We start from the raw sequence: 20,532 nt of genomic DNA, 5'->3' as shown, positions 1-20,532 counted from the left end.
TTCTGGCCGGAAATCGAACCCGGGGCCTTCGGGTAAGTGGCAAGCACACTACACCTACACCACGGGGCCAGCTTTCCGTAGTTTAATAATAATAATAATAATAATAATAATAATAATAATAATAATAATAATAATGTCCGCCTCTGCAGTGTAGTGGTAAGTGTGATTAGCTGCCACCCCCGGAGGCTAGGATTCGATTCCCGGTTCTGTCACGAAATTTGAAAAGTGGTACTAGGGCTGGAACGGGGTCCACTCAGCCTCGGGAGGTCGACAGAGTAGAGGGGGTACGATTCAAACCTCAGCCATCCTCGAAAAGTTTTTCTGTGGTTTCCCACTTCTCCAGGTAAACGCCGGGATGGTACCTAACTCAAGGTCATGGCCGCTTCCTTCCCTCTTTCTTGTCTCTCCCTACCAATCTTCCCACCCCCCAACGAGGCCCCTGCTCAGCATAGCAGGTCGCCTGGGTGAGGTACTGGTCCACCTGCCCAGTTGTATCCCCGGACCGAAAGTCTCACGCTCCAGGACACTGCCCTTGAGATGGTAGAGGTAAGATCCCTCGCTGAGTCCGAGAGAGAAACCAAATCTGGAGGGTGAACGGATTAAGAAAGAAAATAATAATCAAACTACTACTACTACTACTACTACTACAACTGCTACGACTACTACTACTACTACTACTAATAATAATAATAATAATAATAATAATAATAATAATAATAATTGTACCGGGCGGTACACCTCTACACCGTTTATTTAAAAGTTGCGCCTGTTGAAACTCCTCTTCTGGAGGAAGGTTGAACTTTATCTATTCTATTAATTCTCTACTTTCTCAGAAGATGTCACCACGTGGAAAATTTTGAGTTTTTGAACTGTGTCACTTTTGATGTGTTTTTGTTTCGCTTGAAGTAAGAAGTGTGAACTTTCTCTTCTAGAGGACACTACTGAAGATCAACAATAGTGCGACCTAGTGCGGAGTCAAAGAACTATTTTGTTGGAGAAATTTTTATTTCAAGAGTTTGTTCTTTGTTAAATTTCCTTCTGTCATTGTTTAAGTTGGCTGTATACCCCTCTTTTTCCCCTTAGTTTGGATCTAGCCAATCCCGAATTTCTTTAATTAATTTTCCACCAATAATGTGTTTCTTTTTCCTCTATGTAGGGGTTTCTTTTCCCGAACCAATAAAGATTTTGTGGGAGGGTGTTTTCTTTCCCCTAACGCCTAGAATCTTCCGCGAGAGGATATAAACTGCTGATTTTGGGGTCTCCGGGCCACTTCTGTTCCATCTTTCAGTGTATTAAGTACATAGCAGGAGGCGGGAAGCGCCTCTTTCTTCTTCTGCCGTTCAACACCAGGTAATGGCCTATTAATAACTTCTTTTCTTGCTAGGTCGGCAGTTTAACACTCGCGGCGGGTTCGAAGCATTTCCATCATGTAACCTTTTCCTAAAATGTAATTACTCTTTTCATCTTTTTCTTGTAAAGCTACATATTGGGATAGAGAGTGCTAACCCTCTCGAGCTCCCACTCACATTTGTTTTGAGGTGAACTTATTTTCTCAAACTATTCTTCGTTTATGTAATGTAAAGTGTTCTTCTCTAAGTCACCTCTGTAGTATGGGATTAGCCCTTGCGTTAGTGGCCCCAGAGCCAGATTAGGTTTTAAAAACAAAGTGTATTAGGAGTGCAAGTTCGCCTCCTCTCAAATTGTTATTTTAGAGGTCATGTAATCAACCTTCTTTTCATGTAATAGACCTCCGTAGTTTGGGTATTTTACCCCTGTAAATACGTCCTTAGAGGACAGCTTGAAGGTAGAGTTTGGTGTGGCCTTGTGATAGGCTTACAATTTTGAGAGCGGATCGCTCTTTGAAATTTGTTTCTGTATGCCTCGTGCAGGCTTTATGTGTAATGTTTGGAGCCAGTGCTCCTGGGCAGGAATGGGGTTTTCTGCCCCTTGGCTAAAATTTTCTTTGGGAGTAAGGCGGGGCTGATTGCCCAAGAGTTATGAAGTAAGGGCACTGAGCCCGAACCCAGTAATATTGTACCTACATTTTTGCTACTCTGTACCTGTTATGATTGTTATCTCTTGTCTTTGAAAAGAAAATATAACCTAGTTAAATTTTAAATTAATTTTACATTGCACGTTAATTTCGTAGCTTGAAACCCATTCACACCCGCACCTTCTTTCACCTCTACCTACCACGGATATCTCCGTAACAAGTGGTAGCAGAGCGTGGTTGAATGGGTCTCAATTTAGCCCCTTTTGACGGCTAAACATTGCTTTGATTCGAACTCTAACAATTTTCTCAGTTGCTGGAATTTTTTGAGTTTTTCAAAATTGTTCTGTCATCATGCCCGGCCCTCGCGATGTTCTCCTCCTTAACTACTTGCGCAAAGAGGAGTTGATATATGAGTTAACTATCAGAAACGTTCAATCTGGAGGCACGGTTGCAATAGACACTAACAAGCTTAGAGAGTCCCTTGATTTGCCCATTTCCATCCCCAATTTGGGAGAGAAAGAAATTGATGACTCTCTTTCCACGATTGTCGAGAATATTACTGGGCTAGCATCGGTAGTCAGCTTTTTTGATGAAAACGATCCATCTCCTAATCAAATTAAGCGTGTGCAAGGCAGGCTGTATCACTTTGCAAATAGAGTTAATGATCTGTTGTCTCTAAAGGTGAATGACGTTCAGAGGAAGCAAGCTAATACGCTCCTTGAAACTATTTCTGAATTGTCTAATAAGGTCACTCAATTGCTAACCGGCGAAGCTCCTCCCAAAACTGATCAACCCGCCGCGGTGAATGTAGGTAACGAGGAAGAGCCTCCTCAGGGAGAAGTCAATAGGATAACCGTTGCTGCTCAAACTATCTTTGCCCCATCGAACAACGAATCTGAACGCCGTGCGTCATTGAGTAACATCCGCTCTGAATTAACTTCTTTGCCATTGAAACCTTTAACGACTATGTCACCTGGGTTCAGCAGCTTGCCTCATCCATTGGCAATGTTGCTTAGAGGTATCTCTAAGTTTTCCGTCAACACCACCAGTGACGTAATTTCATTTTTAAGATTTCTAGTGGAATTTCAGGATCATGCCCTTGTGTTTTCTCTTTCCCCATGTCAAATTTTGCAAATTATCTATCCTTATGCTATTGGTGTTCTATCTGACAAAATAGTTAGAGCCATCGCTGAGCAATCTTCTATTGAGGATTTCCATGCCCATTTGCTAGCTAACTTCATCCCGGCTAGGGCCAGGTCCTCCCTTATTCAGAAATACTATTATCGGGTACAGCGCTTGGATGAAAACCTGGCAGACTTCATCCAAGATATTAAGTTTTATACTAGGGTGTTTGCTCTTCACTTCCCTGAGGATCAAATTGTACAAGCTATTGTGGAAGGTATTTCACCATCCTATAGGTCATATTTGTGTTTCGCGGCGTGCCCGCAAACGTTCTCGGAACTTGAAGCATTGGCAGTCTCAGCGGAAGGAGTTAGATACGCCGATTCTTTGCGTGTCGCGAAAGAACCCCCGCCTTCCTTTAGTAACACTCGGCCTCCACCTCGCCGACCAGTCAATCCCCGTAAATGTTATGCTTGCGGGTCGCCTGACCATCTGCGGAATAAGTGTCCTCTGATCAAGTCAAGTGGGACAAGGAATGGAGCAGGGTCATCACAAGGCTGTTTTAAGTGTGGGGCCTTCTCACATATCGCCAAGAATTGCCCAAACTCAAATAGCACCCCCTCCTGCTCAACTTCTGGTGCAAATTCCAGCTATGCCAATAATAAAAAGTGACTAGTGGCGTCGGCTGAGCCGACTAATCCATCTTCCCGAGACTCAGCCCCTAGTAAACAGGTTGTAAATGCAGAGAACGACCAGCCTTCAAATTCATCTTTTGAATGCCCTAAAGAGTGTCTTAGGATTGCGGCGGATACCCCCGCACCTGTTCCTTTTCTTAAGATTGAGTTAAATAACGAGCCTATAACAGCTCTCTTAGATTCAGGCAGTGTTTGTTCCATTATTTCGGCTGATTGGTATTCTAAATTGAAATCTGTTTGTAAACTCCCTGACTATGTCTCTTCTCCTGTTCAATACGTTTCGGCTAATTCATCTCCATTAGAAATTCTAGGTTCCTTACTGGTCAAAATTCGTGTTTTTAAGTTTACATGGAAAGTTAAATTGTTTGTGGCCAAGCAATTGTCTTGCCCCATTATATTGGGAGCTGACTTTATTTCTCACACTGGTCTTGTGCTCGATCTCCGGTCTAGGTCGTGCACATTCAAATTTGCTTCTAGTTATAAAATCCCACTATTAAAGTGTAATTCTGTATCATGTTCATCTATTTCGCCTACCCAGGATGAGATGTTGTTAGACCTTAGACATCTACCTGAGGAGCAGGCTGATAGTATTCGCAAACTGTGTCAGTCGTTTCCCGAGGTGTTCTCTGATACTCTTGGTGTTACTGACCTTATTGAATACAAAATTGAGGTTACGGATTCGATTCCTGTCCGTTTTCCACCGTATAGGCTATCTCCACCTAAAATGAAGGCTCTGAAAGAAATCATCGATCAGATGTTGAAGGATGGTATTATTAGGCCCTCTAAGTCAGCGTATTCTTCGCCTATTTTTCTAGTCCCGAAACCCCAAGGAGGCTTCAGGCCTGTCATTGATTACAGGGCTCTCAATCGGAAGGTGGTGTTGCAATCTGTGCCCCTTCCCGACCTTCATTCTTGCTTTTCATGGTTTCGAAAGGCCAAGTTCTTCACTATCTTGGACTTGAATCAGGCCTATAATCAAATTCCCCTTGCCGAGGAGTCTAAACATCTTACAGCGTTTGCCACGGACTGGAATTTATACGAATACAACCGCGTGCCTTTCGGGCTCCCCACGGGGGCAGCTGTGCTCACTAGACTACTAGATAGGGTCTTTTCCGACATCAAATTTGAGTACTTATATCACTACTTGGATGATGTCGTCGTATTTTCCGAGACTTTTGAAGAACATCTAGATCATCTGCGAGAAGTTCTCGATCGCCTTCGTAAGGCTGGGTTAACTGTTAAGTTGTCCAAGGTTGCCTTTGCTAAGCCCTCAATGTCATTCCTGGGGCATATTGTGTCACCCGATGGGGTAGCTGTCGATCATTCTAGAACACAGGCCATCCGTGATTTTAAACCTCCTAAGGACATCAAAGGTATCGCTAGATTCATTGGTATGGTGAATTTCTTCAGGAAGTTTATTCCTAACTTCGCTAATAGAGCGGCGCCCTTAAACCTTCTTCGTAGGAAAGGCATCAAATTCGAGTGGGGACCTTCTCAACAAGCCGCTTTCGAAGATCTTAAATTAGCTCTCTGTAATGCCCCTGTACTTGCTATGCCTGATTTCTCGAAGAAATTCATCGTCCAAACGGACGCGTCGTCGTCAGCTGTAGCTGCAGTCCTTCTTCAAGAGACTGAACTAGGGAGGCGTCCCATCGCCTATGCATCTAGGACTCTATCGGCTCAAGAAGCCAAGTATTCCATCTATGAGCTCGAAGGGTTGGCAGTCTTATTCGCCTTAGAAAAGTTCCGTCTCTATCTGGAACATGTCAAATTCGACCTGGAGACAGATAACCAAGCCTTAAGCTGGGTCTTAGGTAGACCGCGTCGTACTGGTCGTATAGCCCGTTGGGCCATCCGTATTTCCGCCTTCCAATTCGATGTCAGGCATATCAGAGGTACCGAAAATGTGGTGGCTGATGGACTCAGCCGTATGTTTTCAAACGAGGTCGAGACCCATGAACCGGTCGACAGTTCATCACCTTCCGAGTCCATACTATCCGATGTTAATGCCATCTTAACAGATGCTCCCATGCTTTTTAGGGATATTGAGAAATACCAACGTGAAGATCCGACGCTGGCTCCTATAATGGAAACCCTTTCTTCTGGGGAACATGCTGTCCCTTATGTTCTGAGGAATGGTGTTCTATGTTGCCCTTCGAGGCATGATAAGTTGATGAAAGTTGTTGTTCCAGCGGTTCTTGTACCTATGATTTTCAAATACTATCATGAGACCCCATTGGGGGGGCATCTTGGAATCTTTAAAACTCGTGAAAAGATTCGTGAAATGTTCATATGGAAAGGTATGGACGGTGAAATTCGGGAACTCGTAAAAGCTTGTAAATCTTGTTTGATCAGTAAACCCACCATGTCCACTAAAGTAGGCCTTTTGTCTTCTCATCATGCGTCGCGCCCCATGGAACGCCTGTATATTGATTATGTGGGACCCTTCCCCCAGTCAAAGGGCAATGCCAACAAGTTCATCTTTGTGTGTGTAGATGGTTTTACAAGATTTTCCTGGTTATTTCCGACTAAGCTGGCTACCGCTCAGTCAACCATTACTTGCTTAAATTCTATTTTTGCTTCTTTTGGTCCGTGTCAATATATTGTATCTGATAATGCTAAGGCGTTCACATCAAATTTATTTCGTAAATTCTGTTTTGACTTGTCCATCTCTCATGTAACTACTTCTGCTTATTACCCTCAACCTTCTCTGGCTGAACGGGTTAACCGTAATCTCAGGTCCGCACTCATTGCCTATCATCATGAAGATCCTTCCAGGTGGGACACGTCCCTGCATTGGATAGCTTTTGCTTTGAATTCGGCGGTTCATGAATCTCACAAGTTTACTCCAGCTTCCTTGATGTTCAAGTTTGTTCCCAACTCGCCGCTCTCTAACCTCTGGTCTTTGAATGACATTCTACCCGAGACAATAGATCCGGATAACATTAAAGATCTTTGGAAGAAGGCTAAAGCCAATCTTAAAGTGTCTCATGAAAAGGTTAGGGAAAGGTATGATCGTGGACGGAGACCCACCACTTTGAAGGTAGGTGACCAGGTTATGGTCAAAAATTTTGTTCCCGCGGGCAAGCTTGCCCCCAGATTTCATGGACCTTGTATCATTCTCGATTTTCTTACGCCGGTTACCTTATTGCTAAGTAATCCAGCCACCGAGAGGATATTTAGAGTTCACCTGTCCCAGGTGAAACCGGTGTAATTTCTGTGTTAACTTGCTTCATATTATTTTGAAAGGATATGAAGGTTATATTTTTTTTGAGTTTCACTTTTAAGGCATTCTGCCCCTTCTGTAATATTTTGGTTTTAGATGTAACCCTTGTGTAAAACCTGCCCCGAAACGTTAAACTGCCATCCTGTTCTTGCCACGGCCATTACCACGCTCCCGTCTCCTGCTCCACCTTACACTGTGGCTTCATAATAGTAAATGCCATGGATATCTACACGCCGCTGGCCCCTCAACCTCTCCACAAGCCTGTACCCTCAAAGAAGATGATAGTCCAACACAATTCTGCCGCCTAGCTTTAATGTTTCAGCGCCCCCGCAGCCGCGCAGCACCGTGCAGCGACTGGGGAGGGGGATGGGCCCCCTCCTCTCCAGCGAGGACGACATGTGCACGGCGAGCCGGAGCTCTCCCCCCGGCCAAGGCTGATGTGCGGCGCACGTCCTGCTACATGCCCGCAGCCTGTATCTGTTCACCGCGGGCGCGGCGTACTTCAACACCTCTGCTCCCCTCATAGTGCGGGCGAGCGGTATCTCAGGGTACTTAAGGGGTCCGAGCGGCCTCCTTTTGGACGCAAGCTGCAACGGCCGGTCCGGCCATCCAACTTCATCAACATCAACTACATGGACAGTTACTATAAGAGATAACTACATTTGGGAATTTAACAACAATATTTGGTGGACATTGCAAAACTTTTCTTCACTTTTAAGCATTAAAGGTTTATCTTCAGAAATTCAACTACTACAAACAGAAAAACTTTACTGCACCTGCAACAACAAAATTTTGAAATTGCAACCAACCAAATTACTAAAATCTTATAAATGCTTCCGCAATTAATCTTAATATCAACATCAAAACTTGGACCTTATTTTGGAAACAAAGCTTATGTTCTTCTGTGTTACCCCTTGGAGGAACTTTTGGGGGGGGAGGTCTGTACCGGGCGGTACACCTCTACACCGTTTATTTAAAAGTTGCGCCTGTTGAAACTCCTCTTCTGGAGGAAGGTTGAACTTTATCTATTCTATTAATTCTCTACTTTCTCAGAAGATGTCACCACGTGGAAAATTTTGAGTTTTTGAACTGTGTCACTTTTGATGTGTTTTTGTTTCGCTTGAAGTAAGAAGTGTGAACTTTCTCTTCTAGAGGACACTACTGAAGATCAACAATAGTGCGACCTAGTGCGGAGTCAAAGAACTATTTTGTTGGAGAAATTTTTATTTCAAGAGTTTGTTCTTTGTTAAATTTCCTTCTGTCATTGTTTAAGTTGGCTGTATACCCCTCTTTTTCCCCTTAGTTTGGATCTAGCCAATCCCGAATTTCTTTAATTAATTTTCCACCAATAATGTGTTTCTTTTTCCTCTATGTAGGGGTTTCTTTTCCCGAACCAATAAAGATTTTGTGGGAGGGTGTTTTCTTTCCCCTAACGCCTAGAATCTTCCGCGAGAGGATATAAACTGCTGATTTTGGGGTCTCCGGGCCACTTCTGTTCCATCTTTCAGTGTATTAAGTACATAGCAGGAGGCGGGAAGCGCCTCTTTCTTCTTCTGCCGTTCAACACCAGGTAATGGCCTATTAATAACTTCTTTTCTTGCTAGGTCGGCAGTTTAACACTCGCGGCGGGTTCGAAGCATTTCCATCATGTAACCTTTTCCTAAAATGTAATTACTCTTTTCATCTTTTTCTTGTAAAGCTACATATTGGGATAGAGAGTGCTAACCCTCTCGAGCTCCCACTCACATTTGTTTTGAGGTGAACTTATTTTCTCAAACTATTCTTCGTTTATGTAATGTAAAGTGTTCTTCTCTAAGTCACCTCTGTAGTATGGGATTAGCCCTTGCGTTAGTGGCCCCAGAGCCAGATTAGGTTTTAAAAACAAAGTGTATTAGGAGTGCAAGTTCGCCTCCTCTCAAATTGTTATTTTAGAGGTCATGTAATCAACCTTCTTTTCATGTAATAGACCTCCGTAGTTTGGGTATTTTACCCCTGTAAATACGTCCTTAGAGGACAGCTTGAAGGTAGAGTTTGGTGTGGCCTTGTGATAGGCTTACAATTTTGAGAGCGGATCGCTCTTTGAAATTTGTTTCTGTATGCCTCGTGCAGGCTTTATGTGTAATGTTTGGAGCCAGTGCTCCTGGGCAGGAATGGGGTTTTCTGCCCCTTGGCTAAAATTTTCTTTGGGAGTAAGGCGGGGCTGATTGCCCAAGAGTTATGAAGTAAGGGCACTGAGCCCGAACCCAGTAATATTGTACCTACATTTTTGCTACTCTGTACCTGTTATGATTGTTATCTCTTGTCTTTGAAAAGAAAATATAACCTAGTTAAATTTTAAATTAATTTTACATTGCACGTTAATTTCGTAGCTTGAAACCCATTCACACCCGCACCTTCTTTCACCTCTACCTACCACGGATATCTCCGTAACAATAATAATAATAATAATAATAATAATTGTACCGGGCGGTACACCTCTACGACGCAAGTTCAAATCTTGCGCCAATTGAAACTTCTCTACTGGAGAAACCCGGAACTTTAACAACTGAACTAACTCTACGGTTTATCAGAAGATGTCACTGAGTGTTTTTGATTTGCTTTTGTTTTTCATTGATCAAGAAGTGTGGACAGACTCTAACAGATGTCTCTACCAAGAACTATGATAACGCACTCTGGTGTAAAGGAATGAACCTTCTTGAAGAAATTTTGTTTTCATAAGTTTTGTCTTTACTAAATTTTGTTCTGTCTTTTGTGGGTTGGCAATATTAAGTTTTCTTTCCGCGTGTTTTGAATTTAACCAATACTAAATTAATTAATTTCACACCAATAAGGTGTTTCTTCATTGCCTTGTGTATAAGTTTTTGCTGTCAACGAATAAAAATTGAGAGGGTGTGTCTACTCATTCCTGAAATGTCTCGAATTTTCCACGAAGGTATAAAAACTGATGATTTTCTGGTCTCCTCGCCACTCGTATAACATCTAGCTTAGTGTGTGGATATGTAGCAGGAGGCGGGAAGCGCCTCTTTCTTCTGGAAGCAGCTCTTGAAAAGGTAATGGCCATTTAACATCTTTTCTTGCTAGCTCAGCAGTTTAACTCGCGGGGAAGGTTCGAAACCTTTAATATGTAACCAACCTTTTTAAAATGTAAATCCCATTTCAGTCTATGTAAAAACTACAAATCTCTTTAACTGTAAAGCGGGGATAGAGAGTGCTTTACCCTCTCGAGCTCCCCTTCATTTTGAATTTGAGGTGACTACGTTTTCATAACCGTTTCTTCTCTTCCTTAATGTGTTAAAGTTTCCTCATACGAGTCACCTCCCTAGCTTGGGATTAGCCCCTGTGTAATCGGCCGAGCGCCACTTAGGTTTTAAAATTTGTATTTTGGAGTGCAAGTTCACGCTTCCAGTCCTCACTGTACTTTGGGCCAGTAACTTAACCTGTTGTTTTTCCTTCATGCGAAGGCCCTGTAGGTTGGGTACAAGGTACCCCTGTTTCTTTGTAAGTGTGCCTTGAGGGCAGTTAGAAGTAAAATTTATTGTGATCTTTGATAGGCTTGTAAAATTGAGAGCGGGTCTGCTCTTTCTTGTATTTTGATGTGTGCCTCTAGGAGGCCTGACAGTGCTAGGTGGGAGCAAGCGCTCCATGTACTAGGGGATTTCTGCCCTTATGTAAAGTTATAACTTCTAAATTTGAGCCAAGAGCTCACCATATGTAAAGAGAGGGGATCAAAGCCCAAGAACTGTAAATTGTACTAATATTGTGCGTCTTTTACTTGCTTCTCTGCTACTTGGTACCTGTTACTCTGTTACTTGTTGATTTTGGAGAGAAAATATAACCTTGTTAAAGTTTTTAAAATCTGCTGATCCACCAAAACTCGGAACAATAATAATAATAATAATAATAATAATAATAATAATAATAATAATAATAATAATAATAATAATAATAATAACTTCGTGTTGCTATTTCTAGCCTGGTGTAGCCCTCGTAAGGCAGACCCTCAGACGAGGGTGGGCGGCAAATGCCATTTATGGGAAGTACTTGTTTTTGTAGTAGAGAATTGTGTTGTCTGAATTGCAGGTATGTTGGGGACAGACTTCCAGTCCCCGAGGCACAGGAAATAATCATTTAAAGTTAAAATCTCTGACTCGACCGGGAATCGAACCCGGTGCCCTCTGAATCATTCAGCCAAGGAACTGGACCACATTCGTGTTCTCGTCCTGAGGTGGGGCAGCTCTTTTCAGGCACACCCCCAATGGAGGAGAGTTGCGTGTACCAGCCCTCCTCGGGCCTGGCTCCTCACTTTCATCTATCCTATCCGACCTCCCGTGCACAACTCTTGTTCTTTTCCGACCCCGGCGGTATTAGAACACTCGAGGCCTAGGGAGTCTTTCATTTTCACGCCCTTCGCGGTCCTCGTCTTTCTTTGGCCGATACCTCCATTTTTCGAAGTGTCCGATCCCTTCCCTTTTCCCACTGATTAGTGTTATATAGTGAACCATACGGTTCATGGGACAATTGTATTAATTTTAGTATTGGATATTAGTATCACACAAGGCCACCCACGAAGCCATTGTCTTACAGTATATTTCATAAAGGAGTCCAGAAGACGCGTTCTTGTGTGAAGTGAGCTAGAGCGTCATTATGAGAAATCTCCAGAACCGCATTAAAAGGAGTTATGTCCCAAGCCAAGCCTCTTGATGAAGATTGGGGACGCTTCCCAGATCCCGGCAAAACTTATATTAGGAGGGAAGAAAGAATTAAATTAATATCTTTGGTTACGGAAGAGTTGCATTGGATTTGAGACAAGAATTGCAACATGCATAATTTCTGCTTAATTTTGATATGCATTAGGGCTGCATTCATAAATGCATTCGTTAATTAGAGCTCATGATGTACTTCGTGCGGGAAAAACTTCGCGGGCGCGCGTATATTGCACGCGACCAAGCGGCGTGATGACGCTAAAACTGGATTATAAAAATAAGGCCGCCTGGCATATCAGTCTCATTCTTGGACAAGAAGACCGCTTGAACGAGTCGTCATACTGCGTGTTGGTACTGAGAACAACGCTTTGTCTTCGAGCTGCACATACTACGAGTACCGCTGTATCTGCGAGGAATTACCCCAGCATCAAGTCAGAACGAGTGTTTGACATCATAATTGCGAGGAAGCCACAACCAGGAGCTGAAGCCAACACGACAACGGGCATCGATCCAGGAACGTGGGGAGCACCTGATCAGCGCGACGCCGAAGGGGACATCTTCCAACTACCTAGGGAGCTGTACGAAGGAGCCACACAAGAAAGAATGTCTCCAAGTGGTCAACAGTATCTGATGCCAGCGCCGCAGTCTATCAGGATGTGGTAAATTCAGTGGTCCACAGGGAGGGCCGCTTCGTCATGTCATCGAAAACATAAGGTCAGAGCTTTCCAATTCTGTTTCAAGCATGTCATTTAAATGTAGATAGGAATATGGGGGCCGTCAGTCAACAGATTAGTTATGGTAGGAGAATTTTCCTCGAACCCCGTACATTAGGATAGATGATATTTTGTAGATTCCTTGTTAGCGTGTTTATATTTCATTTCGATTGTATTATTTTACGTACGTATGTTTTTTTGGGTCTGATCGAACTCGTTTTGGTCATGGTAGGTTAGTCTTACCGACAGGCAGTTTTTTATTATATCGCATTTAGGCATTTGTTTCTGCAGACGTAGATACGTATAGTTGAGACCAGCATGGAACCCGTAATTCACCCAGCGTCACTGACCGGGCGAGCGAGTCCGAATATTTGAGAGATATGAGCATTATGCAGATAGCTGACTGTATGTATTTGAGAGGAGAAAGCCCGGCACAGTTTGAGAGCGTATTGGCTGCATGAGAGATGCCTGATTAGGGCCATGTGTTTATCGCATATTGATTTGTGTCTTTGTCGTATCAAGGTTGAGCCCATGGGAGGCGGAAATAAGATGAGTTATATCGCTGGTGATATTGAGATGAGGGCAGATCGCCCAGGTGTATTTAAAAGAGTACTTTTTAGCAGCCAGGTTACGTGAGGTATTTTGAGAGGCGAGATGTTTTTTCTGGCAGTCAGCTGAGCTCATCAATTATGTGGACTGTCGCTGGTGAAGTGGTTGCAGGGGTGAGGGTGCTGCGCCGGACGTCACAGTCTTGAGAATTGGTTATTGTCGTCTGCAGCTTGTCAAGTGTGCGAAGGGGAGGAGGACCTTGATGTTTTGAAAGCAGGAAGAGATCTTTTTTATGTCCTATTTGTTCTACGTTAATTTTTAACACTGGCCCGTTTGATATTGACACCCGTGGATATTTTGGTTATGTTCTTTTTATATTGTTTGCATATGATTCTTATACGCCTTACTCTTCATGGGACTAGGGTTCGTGACCGAGTCAGGTCACTGTACATTCTGTGTTGATATTTGTTAACACCGGGGTTCGACGGCGCGAGGCATAGTAAATTTTATGGGAATCACTGTTTGATGTGCATTTCCGCAGATATCCGTTTTTCTAGACTTCGTTACTTACACTATTGTAACATGCTTGTTGCAGCACAGCTGTTTTCGTGAAGGCAGTGAACTGGTTGTCATCGGCTCAGCATTATCTTGACCAAGCATTTTGAAAGCTATCTGATTTGTAAATAACTCAAGTTTATGTAATAAATCCCTATTTGTTAAACCTTGAATGCAGCGATGTTTTCTGTTAGATATTTTATTTTATTTTAATTTAGCGAATTCTTACCTGAGTAGGCACATATCCTAGTGTTTATCTTTATGTTGCCCATTTATCCCATGTTATCCCTGAGAAGAGCGCTTACCCGGCTGAGAGAAGAGGAATGTGTTCAGGTAAGACTATGTGCACCAGCTCACGTCTGTGAGAGTTCTTTCACTACTGTACTCTGGGTTCGTGACCGGCTTTCGCCTGGCCGGAACTTTAGAGTCCAGTAGGGCACAATAGAGGATGGTAGCCTAGTTATACCTCCTCTTAAAAAAATAATCACCACTACCTCCGAGGACGGCAGTTAATAATGCTAACCGTTACACTACGGATACGGGCCCGGACGTTTTCCGTAGTTTCCCATTTTCAAACCAGGCAAATGTTGGGCCTGTACCTTAACTCAGACCACGGCCAATACCTTCCCAACTCTAGCCATTTCCCATCCTTTCTTCGCCGAAAACCTTCGATGTGTTAGTGTTCCTGCGAGCAACTTATACAATGCCATGTGCTCGTCCTTTTTTAAAGTGATGTACTTATTTAGTCATTTTATTTAGCAATCTTTCTGATATGATTATGCTTATGAAGGGCTGTAAATCCCATTGAAACAACCATTATATTCCCACAAGATCACTGTCCTGTATAAAAGATGTAAACGCTGATTTGCGTACTGTTGTACAAATTAATACGGTGTTGTGATTGCGTTTGTTTCAGCAGCTCAGGAACAGAAGCAAGGTGCGCTCTGTCTGTGGGCACGTGGACTCACCAAGTCGCAGCAGGTGTTCTATCTGGTGGCAGCAGCTTGTGTCTTAGTCCTGCTGGTGACACTGGTTATAGTACTAGCGACCAGCAGGTCGACAGGGCCCTCCTCCAAGTCACGAAACGGAGGTATCCAGAGTATTGAGACTGTCCAAGCTTGGGATCGAAACGGTAAGAATTTCGCCAGCAACATTTAGTTTATTATTGTTATTAATAATAATACAGTCCTTTCACTATTATTGTTATTTCTTTCTTTCTTTCTTAATCCGATACCCTCGAGGGTTGGACATTCCCACAGACTCAGCGAGGGATCCCACATATACTGGAAACAGTCCTGGAGCGTGAGACTTTGGGTGGGGGGATACAGCTGGGATGCAGGACCAGTACCTTGCCCAGGCGACCTCACTTGCTATGCTGAACAGGGCCCTTGTGTTGGATGGGAATATTGGAATGTATAGAGAAGGAAGCGGCCGTGGCATTAAGTTAGGTGCCATCCCTGCATTTGCCTGGAGGAGAAGTGGAAAACAACGGAAAAACACTTCGAGGATGGCTGAGGTGGGAATCGAACCCAATTCTACTCAGTTGACCTCCCGAAACTGAGTCGACCCCGTTCCAGCCCTCGTACCACTTTTCAAATTTCGTGGTAGAGCCGGGAATCGAACCCGGGCCTCCGGGGGTGCCAGCTAATCACACTAGCCACTACACCACAGATGCGGACATGGACAGATATAATAGACACGTTTTAATACAAAATTGAGTTTTAAACAGCCACAAAAATGATATAAATTTCTGGGATCAATTTATTTTCCCATGTCAATCAGGTAATAATATGGATAACGTTATTAACTCTCGTTGAAGATCAATCAAAATTAAAAGGTAAAATATAATTTTATTAATACAGTATCCTAGTACCTCAGGCGGCAGCACGCTGGCCTCCCACCGCTGGGTTCCGTGGTTAAAATCCCGGTAACTCAATGTGAGATTTGCGCTGGACAAAGCGGAGGTGGGACAGGGTTTTCTCCGGGTACTCCGGTCTTCCCTGTCATCTTTCATTCCAGAAAGACTCTCCAATATCATTTCATTTCATCTGTCAGTCATTAATCATTGCCCCAGAGGAGTGCGACTGGCTTCGGCAGCCGGCACAATTCGTATCCTCGCCGCTAGATGGGGGCTTCATTCATTCTATTCCTGAGCCGGTCAAATGACTGGAAACAGGTTGTCGATTTCTATTAATATAGTATCTTATTTATATATTACACTGACTGACAGAGCAAACGCAACACCAAGAAGGAGTGGGTCGAAAGGGATGAAAGTTGGGGAAAAAACAGAGACGGCACGGACGAATAATTGATGTTTATTTCAAACCGATATGCAGGTTACACAATGCGCACGGCATCGACTCAGTAGGATGTAGGACCACCGCGAGCGGCGATGCACGCAGAAACACGTCGAGGTACAGAGTCAATAAGAGTGCGGATGGTGTCCTGAGGGATGGTTCTCCATTCTCTGTCAACCATTTGCCACAGTTGGTCGTCCGTACGAGGCTGGGGCAGAGTTTGCAAACGGCGTCCAATGAGATCCCACACGTGTTCGATTGGTGAGAGATCCGGAGAGTACGCTGGCCACGGAAGCATCTGTACACCTCGTAGAGCCTGTTGGGAGATGCGAGCAGTGTGTGGGCGGGCATTATCCTGCTGTGTGTGGGCGGGCATTATCCTGCTGAAACAGAGCATTGGACAGCCCCTGAAGGTACGGGAGTGCCACCGGCCGCAGCACATGCTGCACGTAGCGGTGGGCATTTAACGTGCCTTGAATACGCACTAGAGGTGACGTGGAATCATACGCAATAGCGCCCCAAACCATGATGCCGCGTTGTCTAGCGGTAGGGCGCTCCACAGTTACTGCCGGATTTGACCTTTCTCCACGCCGACGCCACACTCGTCTGCGGTGACTATCACTGACAGAACAGAAGCGTGACTCATCGGAGAACACGACGTTCCGCCATTCCCTCATCCAAGTCGCTCTAGCCCGGCACCATGCCAGGCGTGCACGTCTATGCTGTGGAGTCAATGGTAGTCTTCTGAGCGGACGCCGGGAGTGCAGGCCTCCTTCAACCAATCGACGGGAAATTGTTCTGGTCGATATTGGAACAGCCAGGGTGTCTTGCACATGCTGAAGAATGGTGGTTGACGTGGCGTGCGGGGCTGCCACCGCTTGGCGGCGGATGCGCCGATCCTCGCGTGCTGACGTCACTCGGGCTGCGCCTGGACCCCTCGCACGTGCCACATGTCCCTGCGCCAACCATCTTCGCCACAGGCGCTGCACCGTGGGTATCGGCTGCGATTTGACGAAGCGACCAACCTGCCCTTCTCAGCCCGATCACCATACCCCTCGTAAAGTCGTCTGTCTGCTGGAAATGCCTCCGTTGACGGCGGCCTGGCATTCTTAGCTATACACGTGTCCTGTGGCACACGACAACACGTTCTACAATGACTGTCGGCTGAGAAATCACGGTACGAAGTGGGCCATTCGCCATTTATCGTTCGCTACGTGCGCAGCACAGCGGCGCATTTCACATCATGAGCATACCTCAGTGACGTCAGTCTACCCTGCAATTGGCATAAAGTTCTGACCACTCCTTCTTGGTGCTGCATTTGCTCTGTCAGTCATTGTATAGTAAAACCTCTCCTGATAATCGCAGAACTATTATGTTCGTGAAAATGAACCATTACAGCAGAGAGGATCAGTGGGATCAGCACTTGGTCAGTAATAAAATACCGCATTCATGGCGTATGAGAAGTCAAGTTTAAGTCCTCAGGTATCGTATGTGATACCACGATAAAGACCTGTAATTGTGAAATAGGTACCAATGCATGAATAACCAAATCTAATACACTAGTTTTATGCATAATATTGTTTGAAATATAGGAATTTTGTTATAATTACCTCTAATTCTACTTGCCATGTACAGGTGTAGGTCATCAGCTGTATTTCATACTAACCTGCATTATATTGTGGCGAGAAGAAAGCTCCAAACAAATGATAGTCAAAATGCGCTTAGTTACGAGAGAATGATACCGCGGGCTGCGCGAAGTTTGAGCACGCCATAATCTCCAAAAAATTCAGAACCCAAGGCATCATATTAAAACTGACACCTGGGGCCTGAAGAGGATAAATAAGCTGCTAAGGCGTGGGTTGTGCTGAGTGGTGATGACATTCAGAACATGGCCCGTGTGTCTCTATGTTATAAAACGTGCTAATCATAGGGCCAGTCGTTTTGCAATTGTACTTGCTGGCCCACTGAGGAAAGCAACGGTAAACTACATCACTCTTCATCACGCCTCATCATCGCACCGCCATCAGATTTTTTAATTTCTTATAACCATATAATATGTGGTGCTGCCTTTTGTGAGGATCCAGCCGCCTTAACGTGTAATCTATTCTCATTATTTTGAATAATGTTGGATATCGTCCGGCTGCATGGCTAAATGGTTAGCTTGTTGGTCTTTGGTCCAAGGGCTCCCGGGTTCGATTTCCGGCTGAGTCGGCGATTTTAACCTTAATTGGTTTATTCTGATGGCTCGGAGGTAGAGTTTTCGTGCAGTCTTCAGCATTAGAACTCATCTTACCGAGCGAGTTGGCCGTGCGGTTAGGGGCGCGCAACTGTGAGCTTGCATTCGGGAGATAGTGGGTTCGAAACCCACTGTCGGCAGCCCTGAAGATGGTTTTCCATGGTTTCTCATATTCACTCCAGGTAAATGCTGGTGTTGTACCTTAATTAAGGCCACGGTCGCTTCGTTCCCAAGGGCACGCTGAATCTTTATACATTCATTCAGTATCATAGCCCCGAGGCACAGATTTCATTCCGTTTTGCTAGAAAATGATCCCTATATTAAGCATGCTTTCTGGTAACTTTTGGCGTACGTTCGTACGCAATCCCTTTCTCGGAATAATGCCATCTAAACTTGCTACCTATCTTCTTCTTTTCCTCTTCTTTTCCTACCGCTTTTCCCACACCTGTGGGGTCGTGGGTGCGAACTGCGTCGCACATGTGGATTTGGCCCTATTTTACGGCCGGATGCCCTTCCTGACGCCAACCCTATATGGAGGGATGTAATCACTATTGCGTGTTTCTGTGGTGGTTGGTAGTGTAGTGTGTTGTGTGAATATGAAGAGGAGAGTGTTGGGACAGGCACAAACACCCAGTCCGCAAGCCAGAATAATTAAGCAGAAGCGATTAAAATCCACAACCCGGCTGAGAATCGAACCCGGGATCCTCTGAACCGAACGCCAGTAGACTAACCATTCAGCCAACGAGCCGGACCAAACCTGCTACTTATCTGCTTCAGGAAAATAAAGGAAAATACGTTTACTACAGTATTTTGAAATCCTGTGGTTGAAACTCGACGCAGATAACATGTAACTCGTTACAAACGACACCTCAATTTAAAGAAAAATGCTTAAAATGTAACCTTATATCACAAAAGTGAGTAAAATATTATCAAGATATGCATTTATATGCAACACAAAATCGTTTTAAATGGGGTCAAGGCCCCATCATCCAGTTATTCTTCAAGTTTCGGGTAAAATGAGCTCAGGAAAGAAATATGACTTTTCCTTAACATCCGAACCATAGTAATTACATAAGAATCCGTGTCGTATTGAGATCGGGAGACCGAGCTCGATAGCTGCAGTCGCTTAAGTGCGGCCAGTATCCAGTAATCGGGAGATAGTGGGTTCGAGCCCCACTGTCGGCAGCCCTGAAGATGGTTTTCCGTGGTTTCCCATTTTCACACCAGGCAAATGACGGGGCTGTACCTTAATTAAGGCCACGGCCGCTTCCTTCCAATTCCTTGGCCTTTTCTATCCCATCGTCGCTATAAGACCTACTTGTGTCGATGCGACGTAAAGCAAAAAAAAAAAAATAATAAAGAAAAAGATCGGGAGAGTGTCTGCTGGCTGGAGCTGTTTGTTTAACACAGCTGGTCTTTCCTCGAAACCTCATATTTCCGTCAGACACTTGAACTTGCTTAGCCCAAAGCATGGTTCGATCACGTGTTTCCTTATGTTAACTGATGTGTTAAGAAGAAAAGTTGTTGTTTAATGGTGTGACGTTGAAACGGGATTTGCTTTTCACCACTCGTTTATTTGGCACATGAGAAAACGTATTTGTCTTTCAAATATTCTCTCTTATTTACTTTTATTGCTGGAGAGAGGTCGGTTTCGTTGGTAAGTGTGCACACAACTTGACACCAAGCACGTACTGTACAACAAAAGCATGACGGTCAGACTGTTATGATAGACACGAATTACTTCTACTACATCATGACCGAAATATACAACAGAGTGTTTTTTAAATTAAAAAACTCATTCTTGTACAGGTTTTCAAGATAGAACTAGGCCCAGAACAAAATAATCATGGACAGAAGAGCGAAGAAGGTTGCAAAGTATGAACTGGACAAGAAGAAAGACAGACCAGAAGAAACGAAGCTGATACGAATTAACGCGGTCCTCAGATGGACAAAACGAAGAGGAGAAGAAGAACGCGCATTTCAAAAATTAGATGTAAGGCTTTTCAGGCGTTTGCTCTATATCTTTTCTAGTTTTTAAAATTTGGAGAATTCGATGTTGTGAGTTACTTGTTTAACGTCACACTCACCCATGCAGGTTTTTGGCGATGCCGGTAAAGGGAACAGTTGAGAAGGAGTAGGAAGCCTACGAGGTCTTAATTAAGATAAAGCTCCTTCATGTACCTAGCGTGAAAATTGGTAACCTTGGTAAAACCATCTTCAGGGTTGCCGACCCAAGCTTACAGCTGTACAGTGCGCACTACGTAGCCAACTCACTTGGTGTATACTTGGGGACTACTCTCCGGCGGCAGGCCAGTGTCTATTAGTGGCTTATAGGATTTACTACGTCTGACGTAGCCGGAGTTGCCAAATTGACCACCTCATTAGCACCAGTGGTGCCAGAGCAGAAATAAAACATTTTTATGGACTTCATTATTTGTCATTT

The 20,532-nt window shown here is 44.2% G+C and overlaps 1 protein-coding gene across 4 annotated transcripts in view; it reads left to right on the top strand.

Annotated features, from left to right (window-relative positions):
- The window catches only part of LOC136873692 (peptidoglycan-recognition protein LC), a 330,607-nt gene that overhangs the window by 253,652 nt on the left and 56,423 nt on the right, over positions 1 to 20,532 (top strand). For 2 of the 4 annotated variants that reach the window (XM_067146819.2, XM_067146817.2), the window contains one exon: positions 14,476 to 14,688. In XM_067146819.2, the coding sequence (XP_067002920.2) occupies positions 14,476 to 14,688 (213 nt within the window). Of the gene's footprint in view, positions 1 to 14,472; positions 14,689 to 20,532 lie in introns of all 4 variants that reach the window. The other 2 variants (XM_067146818.2, XM_068228008.1) reach the window with 1 other exon arrangement.

Source organism: Anabrus simplex, chromosome 5, assembly GCF_040414725.1.
Source record: "Anabrus simplex isolate iqAnaSimp1 chromosome 5, ASM4041472v1, whole genome shotgun sequence".
NCBI lineage: Eukaryota > Metazoa > Arthropoda > Insecta > Orthoptera > Tettigoniidae > Anabrus > Anabrus simplex.
The sequence above is the reverse complement of the archived record's forward strand: the minus strand, read 5'-3'. Positions and strand labels throughout refer to the sequence as shown.